Raw genomic sequence first — 12,641 nt, 5'->3', positions numbered from 1 at the left:
TGTCCTCCTAGCGGGACGTGCCTGGTAAAACTCCAGTGGGAGCTGACCAGATTGGATTTTTTACGACATGTTCAAACCACCTCGGCTGACTCCTTTCGATACTTGGCAGTGAACCTCTCAAGCACAATCCAAAGGTGAACCAGATGATCGTCTACAAACAGCCGAGACGCCACCCTTAGTGGTAAGAGTATGGATGCAGCACAAAAATTGGACAGCACACCTTGGCACCCAATATTTCTTCTGTACCTTTTTCAACTCCAAAAAAACACAAGTGCACTGGGTGGCATATTCCCATTGTCCCTTAAACAACTGAGCCAAGAAGAACTGGTCCGCTGTTCCACAACTGGGATGAAGTCTGCATTCTTCTTCCTGAATCTCAGGCTCAACTGTTGCACATCTACTGCAGTCTCCTTTCCAGTACCCTGGACTTACCAGGGTGGATAAGGAGTGTGATCCCCTTTAGGTAGTAAACATCCTTTCTCAAACACAGGGACCACCACTCCAGTTCGCCAGTCCAAAGCTACCTTACCTGCCTCCCATGCAACGCTGAACAGGTAAGAAATGGAACAAGTTGGAGCAGCATGGCTCCAACACTAAGCCATGCTATTCTAACACTGTCCAGTGTGTTTAAGAACTCTGGGAGACGCTCATCCACCCCTACAGCTCTGTCATGATGGAGGCCTCGCACCTCCATAGTAACTTCTGGAACAGAGAGAGAAAGAGAGACTGAGGGCTTGATGATGTGTATCCCGGTTCTCTGTTTGATAACCCATGAGCGTGGGGACTGCTGAACTACTGACTTTGACCTGCGCAGGCTATGATATGCTCTGTTGACACCTCAATGAAAAAATCATGTTCAATGTGAGAGCATATAACAGCAGAAGAAAGCATTTTGTACAGTTTACAGCATAAGGCTCATAGTTACGTACTCCACTGATGCCTTCTGGGTTTTGAGATGCTTTCAAAATCACTAGATTCATTACCAAATTCCAGTAGAATAATAATCTGGGGGGGTGACGCTGCAGGTTTTGACCTCGTCATTTGGCGGGTCGGGGGTTCGAGTCTTGCTTGGGGTGAGTGGCGATTCCGTGTTTCTCCCCTGCGTATGCCTCCCCCGACATGCGGAAGGAGGACCTGGCAACCCGGCTTCGTATCTTCCTCGCCTTGGAAACCACGCAAGTGGTCGCTATGGGTCAGGTTTGACTTGACGGCATCACCATCAGTAATTTACTGATTCGTGTGAATAACTACTGAAGTATGGTGAAAATGTGTGTTTTATGAGACTTGGCAGGACCGGACGTGAGAGCTGAGATTACACCAAGTGCTCTGTTGCGCTGACTGTGCCATCATATCCTGTGGTGCTGGTACCGTTGATGCTGCAGCAGTATGACTAATTATGAAAGTCTGACATCTGTGGGAATAAATGCAGAATACTGGCTGGCTGAGATGCCTTCAAATGAACAATTGACACAGCAGAGAAAGTCAAGCCACTGAGTAACGGCAGAACAGAGATACGTTGGTTTCCCACCACAGAACTATCACTTTTGGTTGCACCTGTTTTGTTGTTGCTGGGTCCATATTTCTCACATTTTACTTAAGGATATTGCCCTTTGTCAAACACAGGATGTCCCCTCTTCAGGGCTTCCTTTCTCTGTGCCAAAATCCACACTAACATCTAACCGTCTTCAAGAACAGACATTTTTTAAAAAGAAATCTCAGAAAGACATTAAGTAATTTATATTTAGCTGACACTTTTCTCCAAAGCACCTTACAGTGATTACAAGCTTACAATTATTCATCCATTTACAGAGCTAGATAATTTTACTGGAGCAATTTAGGCTAAGTACCTTGCTTAAGGGTACTATAGCCGGAGGAGGAACTTGAACCTGTGACCTTTGGGTTCAAAAGCACCATCTCTAACCACAGTACTACCAGCTGTTATTAAACCCATTACTAGAGATTTCTAATGAAGTAAAATCTCAGATGAATAATTACATCAAAAAGAAAGAGCAACAAAGAGGGGGTGTGGTGGTGCAGTGGGTTTGACTGGGTCCTGTTCTCTGTTGGGTCTGGGGTTTGAGTCCTGCTTGGGGTGCCTTGTGACGGATTGGCGTCCTGTCCTTGGTGTGTTCCCTCCAGCCTTACGTCTTGTGTTGCCAGGTTAGGCTCCGGCTCCCTACATGGGACAAGCTGTTTCAGACGATGTGAAAGAGCAGCTGAACACTGCTGGAGAACCAGCTTACGGCTTCTTTATTGGAAGGATTTCGTGACTTCACTGATACTTATCCAAAATAACCTCAAACTGTATTATTTTAGAAAATGGCTATTTTACTCAAGCAATGCCAGTTATGCATCTTGTTCAAAGTTTTCCAAGTAGGCATTATCCTTCAGGTTTCTAGTTTGAAGTTACTGGTTCCGATCTTCCAGGAAGGTCAAGGACCTTGTTGGAAGGTCATTGGTTCAGGTCTGTGTTACTCTGCTTCATTACCATAAAGATCATGGCTAAGTAAAAAGAACAAGAAAAACATTCTTGAGATAATTTTCTCTCATTATAATTAATATGTCTAAAGGTGAATAATAGTTTTGAGTGAGGAACCCAAAAAGGAAGGCCATCCAGTGAAAAACACTGATTTTATTTTACCCGAAGCGTTCTCCCAGAGATCTATAGCTGCTTTTGTACTTTCAATTGACTTTCTCTTAAGTCATCATCGGGGGGGTACCATACCGAGTCGGCGTTTGGGATTCCTAGTCAGGCACAGAGTTCTGATTTAGAGGCCCTTTGTAGAAAAGTGCGTTTTGTTTCTGGCTATGCATTTTTCTTCCCAGAATGGGTGTATTACATCTGTGGGATGAAGGTCTTCTAACTCTTGGAAAGACATTAGAAGAATTGAATGAGACTTTGATGACTTTGAAGACTTTGCTGGATTAAATTTTCAAAGTGCTAACAATGGCATTTCAGTAAATCAAACCATTATGAGCTAGGCTAGACTAGGCTGTCTACCTCAAAAAAGTAAACTGAAAAAAATTAAATAAGTAAACATGATAAAGAAGCAACATCAAACTAGCAAATTAAACATTAAACAATACAAAACTTTTTTTAAAAAGACCATGCAATTTTCACCGGGTAAAATGTGTATTAGGTCTGAAGGTGGGCCCAAAAAGATGGAAGGTGCACAATTAAAATTAAAAAAAGCAAAACAGTAGATGGATGATCCATCAAGAGCAAAATTATCCTACCTGCTGCCCTCACATGTCAACAGTTCCTGAGACTGATCTTTCTGCATTACCTCTTCTCTGTTTTGCATATGGACTTCATGTTTTCTCACACTGATGGGCAGCAGAAACACCTAGAAATGACCAGCACTCAGTGTGAGTGACGCTGGTGTGACCATAACCATAGCTGTTTATTTTACTGTGGTGTTCCACTTTTCAAGGCATTCACATTGACGTGCACTATTGCATGCACTGCATTATGATGCTATGTTCCACACCTTTCTGGCAAAAAAGACAGAATGTTGGCATTGGAGAATTTTCAGATGAGTTCTGCATTCTTCATATTTAGCAATTTCATGATAAATTGTTTTTCATGAGCTGTAATGGCATGTAATAACTGTTTGGGGCTGATCCCTCGTAGGCTTCTGCTAACTCCATGTAGAGGTTTCATGTTCACATGAACTCCGCAGGGCTGCGTGCTGAGCCCCATGCTCTACATATTCTTCACCCACGATTGTGTGGCCTCCCAGAACATCACCAGCATCATCAAATTTGCTGATGACACGACAGTCATTGGACTGATAACGGGAGGCGATGAGTCAGCATATAGGAGGGAAGTGGCGGATCTAGTGAAGTGGTGCCAGGACAACAATCTCTCCCTGAATGTCAGCAAAACAAAGGAGATGATTGTCAATCCATGGAGGAGAAGGGAGCAGCACTCAGTATTGCATATTGGTGAGACAGAGGTGGAGAGAGTGAGCAGCTTCAGATTCCTGGGTGTTCACATTACTGAAGAGCTCACCTGGTCTCACAACACAAGACATCTGGTCAAGAAATCACATCAGCGTCTGCATTTCTTGAGAAGGCTGAGGAAATTTGGCATGCCAAGCCGAATCCTCAGAAGCTTCTATAGGTGTGCGATCGAGAGCGTCCTCACCAGCTCTATCACAGTGTGGTTTGAAGGCTGGACAGTACAGGATCGTAAGGCTCTACAGCGAGTGGTGAGAGCTGCCCAAACCACCTCCGGAACGTCCTTACCATCGCTGGAGAGCCTATACCAGGCCAGAACCATCAGGAGAGCCATTAACATCATCAAGGACAACAGTCATCCCCAGCACAGCCTTTTCACACCCTTACCATCAGGCAGATGCTACAGGAGTGTTAAAGCCAGAACCTCAAGGCTGAAAAACAGTTTTTACCCACAGGCCATCAGGCTTGTAAACAACACCCATCCACTGCCTCTCCCCCCATTATTGCAGACACAAATTACCCTCTGATCCTGAGAGGTGTCAACTACCTCAACCTTCCCACACACACACACACACACACACACACACACACACACACACACACACACACACAATGCAAATAACATCAGAGACTACAGACTACCTTTGCAGGACTTTGCACATGCATGTCTTACATGTTTACATTGCACACTGTACACTTTATACATGCACATAATTTAGTTTGTAAATTGGTAATTTACATCTTGTGTTTTCTTTCCTTACGTCCTTATAATTTATGTCATAGGCTGCTGGGAGGATTCCCAGAGTAAGAATTTCATTGTATGGTGTAACAGACTGTTTACTGTACATATGACAAACTCTTGAATCTTGAATGAATTGGTCACTAAACTGTGGTACTTTATTATAGTGTATCTGCCATTTGTGCATCTACTATTGTAAATCACCTTGTTGTTAATAATAATAAGACTGAAAACCCCTACCCCTATTTCTGCTTTAATTCTCATTATAGTTGTGTGCCACTAAAAGGAAGAAAAAAATGACTTGACAGTTTTGATTATGGCTATATCAGATTGCGGTATTGTGTTTGAATTAGGGTTTCACTTACCAGGTTCTTGTGAGATAATACTGTGACACGCACTAGTGAAATGTCTTTTGTTTAAGTTGGAGGGGAATTCGGCTGAGGATCATTTTCAAGAAAAGGGTTTCTTCCACCCCCTCAACCTCCCTGAATCTGACTTGCCGTGTTTTTAAGATATGTCATGTCACATGCATTAACTGAAAGAAGCAAGGAACATGGTAAATGAAGAAACAAGCAGATGTGCGAAAAAAGTTGTGCCCGTCGCATTTCGTAAAATCGAAATAAAATAAAATTCACCCTGCATCTATTTTCGAGTTCATGTTCAATTAGCTAATTACTGGGCCAGAAGGAGTTGTAAAGAATTATTATTGCACAGCACCCATTCTGGGCTGTGAGCAAGTGGTGGGTTAGGGCAGTCAGCTTCCTCATCTCTAGTTGCACCACATCTAGGACAGCTGTGCCATTTCTTATGGGTGATGCTCTAATCTCCTCTGTACTTCTAATCTTTAGAAAGACAGGAATGAATGTTTGTTTGCCCTCGTGAGTCAGCCTCTATTCACAAAGCAACCAGAAGGCCAGACACCCACTCTTTCAATCTGAATAATTAATCTTCTAATTCCAGAATAGCTGATCTGGCCCCGACGCTGTTATGAGCTGTACGCATTGGCTGCTTCATCTAGTACTGCACTGCCAACATTGCGATGTTTTCATTTAGTGTGTAAACCAAATTTGGAAGCTCCTATAACAAGCACACACTCCATCCGAAACCGCTTGTCCCATATGGGGTCGCAGGGAGCTGGAGCCTAACCCTAACCCAGCAACACAGGGCAAAGGGCCGGAGGGGGAGGGGACACACCCAGGATGGGACGCCAGTCCATTGCAAGGCACCCCAAGCAGGACTCGAACCCCAGACCCACCGGAGAGCGGTCCAACCCACCGCACCCCCCCCATAACAAGCAGTTAAACCAAAAATGTTAAAAATAGAAGTACTGGGGTTTTTTGCGATTTCAGCGACAGGAAATCTTTGGAAATCACTTAAAAAAAAGAAGAAAAATATATCTTTTTATTGCTTTCACACATTCGAAAACTCTGACACATCCAGAATTTCAATGCCTAGAAATGTCGACGCTCCCGCGCTGTGATGTCTATCGCGTTTTGTAGAATCGCTCAGTTCATGAAGCAGTGTCGTCACTGTGGTTAGGCTGACACCTTATAAGTCACTTGAGATGTGAAACATCACTAGTGGTGCGCTCGGCAGTTCACCAATAAGGGCAGGACGCAGGAGGCAAGGAGATTTTATTCTGATTCACTGAAAGTCAAAGTAAGTAAAATGACTTGTCAATATTCTTAACCTATGATACATCTATATTTAACAACTGTTATTCATTGTCATCTTCTTGAATGCAGATTAAGTTTGCTAATAGCAGAGCGTCTGCATTTTCTCAACGAACAACTATGCCTCACTTCTTTTTAAAATATGCTGCAAGATATAAAATTCGTTGCCATTGGTTGTTTTAAGAGCATGTTTGGGAAAAGACAAGTTTTTTTTTTTTTTGCACCTGGAGTTGTACAAACCTTCATAAATCAATTCACAAATTTAACACCCTGTGTTTGGTTGCGTTTTATACACAAAGTTTTCAACAGTTCTCCAATTAAAGTATAACGGTGCAGATTTCAGTCCTCCGGAATCTACTCTGAGGGAATTGCGTGTTGTTGTTGCTCTAACCCTAAACCAAACCACAATAATATGCACACCTCCACCTGGTCTTGTTTATTGCACAGATATTTTTTTCACCATATGCCACAATGTGCTTTCGCTCATGTCACAGAATACTTTCAATGCATCATTAGCCACATAGGGCCAAGCGAGGTCAAATTTTTACATTTTCAGCACATTGATTACAAAAACAATGCCTTAATCTCTGTACTGTCGTGAGACCATGCACAAAAGGCTGCAACATTTACTCATTCAGTAGTCATAAAACCCACAGGTGCCTATTAGTAAAAAATAAACATCTAATAAATTCACTAACTGCTTGGGTACAATAACTACTTTCTAGCAAAACCTGTGCTACAGCAACTGCAAATCACAACCACGTTGTGTTGGAGAAGTTTTATAACAAGGAGTGGCAGAGAAATGCTGTGGATGTGTACAAGTGCTTTGATTTGTCTAGACCTGCTTCTTCTTTGCCTTATTTTATGTGACCTGCCCCCCCGCCATTTGCCATTTGTTTTATTTTGGGAAGCTGCAGCAAGTCATGTTCTTGGACAGAGTTCTTATTGTTCATTTTATATTTTGTGCCAGGAGGAAGATGGCAAGTGGGTTTGAAGATGTGACCATGTCTTTGGATTATGTAAGTACTAAGAGTAAAATGTTTGTCCTTGTTGCTTTAATTTAAAAGTACATTTAATTCAAATTAATCATTTTTCTGCAGGGCTAAGTTTTCCATTATACAAATCGGGGGGGAACGGGACTGCAAGTAAAATTTTGGAAAATATAAATGAGAAGGATGGGGGGCGCAGTGGTGCAGCGGGTTTGACTGGGTCCTGCTCATTGGTGGGTCTGGGGTTTGAATCCCGCTTGGAGTGCCTTGTGACAGACTGGCGTCCCGCCCTGGGTGTGTCCCCTCCCCCTCCAGCCTTACGCCCTGTGTTGCCAGGTCAGGCTCTGGCTCACCGTGAACCACTTGGGATAAGTGGTTTCAGACAATGTGTGTGTGTGTGTGTGTGTGTGTGTGAATGAGAAGGAATGTGAACACAGTCCACCGTACTATAGTTTCATGAGAAGATTCCAAAGTTCACGTCTTCCAAATGACTTTTTCGTTAAAGTGCACAAACTTAGCAGCACACAAGTGTGTCTGCTTCTTCTCTACCGTTTGCTGCATGGTGCATTTTGCACAAACTGATGCAACGATATAGAGCAGTTGTAAAAAGTGTGTAGAAAGCTCTATTTTCCATGGCACGTGACAGAAACCCCCAACTCGTCTCAGTTCTGCACCCATATCTGGTGCCAAGGCTGGTGTGGTGTGTTAATGACGCACATTTTGGGGGAAGATCTGTAGACCCCCCGATACTGGTCCCGCAGTTACACGCCATGAAATGGGGCAACAAAGGGAAGTGGTTTACTGCTGTGGCTTAGCTTCTGAAGATGTAACACCTGCAACCCGAGCGTAAGGATTTTAAAGATTAAATTAAGGATGCCGATCCACCTGAGCTCTTAGCTGTCAACAAGTGGTGATCTTGCAGAGAAGCACTACTGAAACTTGGAGGTCTGCACTAACCGACAAGAAACTACCCATAGGCAGGTGTGCTTTCTGCCTATTGTTTTCCATTACCAGTGGAAATCAGACAGTTACAATTTAAGAAACATGTGCTTTAGCACTAAGCGGCAGGTTTGTCATTAAACTTTGCCTCATTCTGCTGTCATCGTTGATTGTATGTTGCAGAACACCATGACGGAATATGACGACTACGACACCGGCCCCACGGAAGATTCAGGACTGTGCATCAAAAGTTCAGTTCGGTTATTCAGGGGATACTATGAGCCCCCACTCTACTGGATCATTTTTGTCTTGGGAGCTGTGGGAAATCTGATGGTTACATGGATCTACATACACGTTCGTAACCGCCTGAAGACCATGACAGATGTTTACCTGCTTAACCTGGCCATTGCTGACCTCCTTTTCCTGGGAACTTTACCCTTCTGGGCCACTGATGCAACCTCTGGCTGGATCTTTGGCTCCGGCTTGTGCAAGGTTGTGTCAGCCATCTACAAGATCAATTTCTTCAGCAGCATGATGCTGCTGACCTGCATCAGCGTGGACCGTTACATAGCTATTGTGCAAGCCACCAAGGCCCAGAACTTGAAGAAGAAGCGGCTCTTCTACAGCAAGCTGGTCTGCATGGGTGTCTGGATGTTGTCTGGCCTGCTTACCATCCCCGAGTTCCTCTTTGCCCAAGTGAAGTCTTATGAAGACAGGTTCTTCTGTACCATGGTGTACTGGAACAACCAAAACAATGTCACCAAGATCCTGGTCTTGTCCTTGCAGATCTGCATGGGCTTCTGCCTGCCCTTCTTGGTCATGTGTTTTTGCTACTCCGTCATCATCCGTACCCTACTCCAGGCCAAGAATTTTGAAAAGCACAAGGCCCTGCGGGTGATCTTTGCAGTAGTTGCAGTATTTGTTCTCTCCCAGCTGCCTTATAACAGCATGCTGGTGGTGGAGGCCACACAAGCGGCTAACACCACCCAGATGGAGTGCGAGACGTCCCGCCATTTCGACATTGCCAGCCAGGTTCTGAAGAGCCTGGCTTACACCCACAGCTGCCTCAACCCGATCCTTTATGCCTTCATTGGCGTGCGCTTTCGCAAGGATCTCCTCAGTATTCTGAGGGTGTGCACCTTTGGCCTCGGCCAGAGCAGCGTCAGCAAGCTACAAGGTGTCCCCAAGCGCCCATCTGTCATGTCCGACACAGATACGACCCCAGCACTCTCGTTATAACCATCTTCTCAGTCTTCGTAACTCTGCATAGCTCTCAATGGCAATGTTTTTGAGGACAGGATGAACAAGTGTTTTTTTTTTCCAGATTAGACCCTCTACAAGAAATAGGTAGGGCTTCTTCTTGAGCATGTGCACAAGGACTCAGTCTCTTATAGCTCTTGGTAATCCTTCATGTACCAAGTAGATATTGTTTGCTTGTACTGTTTTTGCACAAATCCTGAAATTTAGGCAGAGTGACTGCTTAAATAATTCATTAGCGATGTCATGGCAGGGCGAGACTTTGGTTCAAATCTTTGAAAAGTTACGTTTTTATCTCGGAATTCTCATTGACATCAAGTTTATCATTCACTTGCTTTTTGGGCTTCACTGAAACAATATAGAGGAACGTAAAATGACGACAGTGGCTATTACAGGGCATCTTCGCTGAGTGGCAAAGACAGATGGCAGTGACATGCCAGAGGGTACCAGACTAGTTTGTGCAAGAAAACACAGCATTGAAAGGTTCCCTAAAAATGCACAAATCCTATTGTAAGTAGTTGTGTATAGATGTTACCGTAGCAACATATTAGTTGTATGTTTTGTTCCTTAGATGTTTAAAACCAACTCATCATGGAAACTGTATTGTTGGGTTTTGTTTTTCCTACCTGTAAATATCGAAATAAAATGACTCAACCATTTTTTTGCCTCCTTTTCTAGAGTACGTAAAACATACAGTAGAGCAATAACGCAAATTGCACTGGCATGCATGAATCCCCAGTAGAGACAGGAAGTACTGTTTTGCATATTGCCGATGTTGGCTTCTACAATAAAACCAAAGGAAAGCTTTCCTTCTGACGACTCTTCCATGTAGATCGTTTTTAAACAAGAACGAGACTTGTACAGCAGACTTGTTAACCTCCCTTGTCTAAATCCTTTCTGCGAAGGACTGGCATTCCACCCATGGTATACCACCTTTCGCTCAATAGTTCTGGAATAAGATCCAGAGTGCCCTGCCAAGTGAGCGAGCAAAGTCCTTCCAGTGATGTGTGGACTACTGTGCACTACTTGAAGCTCCTGCGTGTTCAGAACAGACATCTGGAAAGGTTAGAAAGACCAAGTGTATTCGTCTAGCTCTAGAACCGTCTGGCTCAGTCACTCAGCTGGTTGTCCTTTTCAGCATCGTGAAGGTCTGGAGCCTATCCTGAAATCACTGGGTACTGGGCTATGAGGCACACACTTTAGATGGGACACTAAGTCCATTCCAAGCCAGCCACACAAACACATACACTCACCTGTTCCCACATTATGGCCAGTTCAGGGTTTATCAATTGACCTGAACTGCATGTCTTTTGACTGTGGGAGGAAACCAGAGCAAACCCATCCACACAAATATACAGATGTACATGTAGCCTTTCTAGGACTTTGGCTCATCTCTGCATCCAACATTCACTGCACCCAAGATCCTCTCCCAGAATTAAATCAAAGATTGTATTGCTTCTGAATGGAATTTTTACACAATTTTAGGCATCATTTTCTGTTATATGGTTATTTCTAGGGGGACATGGTGGCACAGTGGGTTTGGCTAGGGCCTCCTCTCTGGTGGATCTGGGGTTCAAGTCCTGCTGGTGGTGCCTTGCGATGGACTGGTGTCCCATCCCGGGTGTGCCCCCTCCCCCTCCAGCCCTGCGCCCTGTGTTGCCAGGTGAGGCTCCGGTTTGCCAGAACCTCGGTCAGAACAAGTGGTTTCGGACAACGTGTGCATGGCTATTTTTATAGTAAGAGTAAAATGCACCTGCTTTTTCAACGTAGGGTCACAGTAGTCCAGAGCTTATCCCAGAAGCATATAGTGTATGGCAGGGCACACCCTGGGTTGGACATGAAGTCAACTGCACGACAATCTCATACACACAAAAATTGGGATCATTTTCAGTCAAAAATCCACCTGAAAAACATGTCTTTGGATTGCAAGAGATGACCAGAGCACCTGGGAAAAATTTTTTTACAAAAAGGGAGAATAAGGAAACACCGCGCATACTGAGCTAAATTTGAACCCATGTATGAGACAACTTTTTTTTTTTTTTTTTTACACAGATTGTCACCAGTGCCAGATCACTGTCCCCTGCAGCCTGACAAACTCTGCACATTGCACTACTCCGTGCGCTGTTCTAAAACCACTGTAGTAAAGAAATAAAATCCCTTTCTCATACATTGCAAGACAAAGCATTCATTCATCCTTTGCATGAAAGCTTTTTGCAGTAGCCATGCTACTCTAACGTCTTTCTGAGAAGTCAGCATTTGTATTCACAACCAGTAACGTACTTACTGTGGTTACGAGGCACCTATGAATGCGAAACCACGAATGGCATATTTTCATGCCGACTGCTGTCTGTGACACGGTGACATCTGTTCATATCGCAATGGCCACTGTACATAAGTCAGGCTGCTCTTTGCAGAAACTAACCCAGTATGGATCCTTTGTGTCTCCAAATCTCACTTTCATGCTTAAGGTGATGGAGTGGGAGTCGTTTCCCCTCTCTTATCTAGATATGTAGGAAAACCACAAACTCTGATTGCTTTCTTTACTCCGGCTCAGCTAGAGTGGTGCATTGAGCACGTACGTGTACACCGATCTGAAATCTAGTTAACGTGACGTGTCCGTGCAATACAGCGAATAGTGCTCCTGCCTCACAGCGCCTGGGTGGTGCGAGAGGACGTGGGTTCGATCCCCATTCAGTCTGTCGAGTTTGCATGTTCTCCCCATGTCTGTGTGGATTTGCTCTGGTTTCCTCCCACAGTCCATAGTGTTCCTCCATAGTGTGTGAGTGACAGAGAGAGTGTGTTCCACTGATGTATGGATGAGTGACCCATTATAAGTAGTGTATCTAGCAGTGTAAGTCACTGCGGTGAATAAGGTGTGTGAGCTGATAACACTAGAGGTGGACATTGTGTTGGAAGAACATGCCTAATAAATGTAAATCACAACTCTTGGCATAATGGCTGTGCCCTCCGTTAGCTCCGTCTTATTGTAATATTTTCAATACTGCTGGCTAAGCAAGTGTTCCTTATAGGAAGCAAATGCACACATGCATTGCACCAATCCATCCCACACAGTACAGAAGG

General features: G+C 44.1%; 1 protein-coding gene across 1 annotated transcript; it reads left to right on the top strand.

Annotated features, from left to right (window-relative positions):
* Nucleotides 1-6,284: 6,284 nt before the first annotated feature.
* LOC108942209 (C-C chemokine receptor type 9-like) lies at nt 6,285-10,206 on the top strand. The gene is made up of 3 exons (XM_018765359.1): nt 6,285-6,361; nt 7,346-7,394; nt 8,487-10,206. Exons 2-3 carry the CDS (start codon nt 7,353-7,355, stop codon nt 9,540-9,542), a joined length of 1,098 nt encoding a protein of 365 aa, XP_018620875.1. The 5' UTR covers nt 6,285-6,361; nt 7,346-7,352; the 3' UTR covers nt 9,543-10,206.
* Nucleotides 10,207-12,641: the final 2,435 nt, after the last annotated feature.

Source organism: Scleropages formosus, chromosome 5 (genome assembly GCF_900964775.1).
Source record: "Scleropages formosus chromosome 5, fSclFor1.1, whole genome shotgun sequence".
Classification (NCBI taxonomy): domain Eukaryota; kingdom Metazoa; phylum Chordata; class Actinopteri; order Osteoglossiformes; family Osteoglossidae; genus Scleropages; species Scleropages formosus.
Note: the sequence above shows the minus strand (reverse complement) of the source record. Positions and strands in the feature narration are given on the sequence as shown.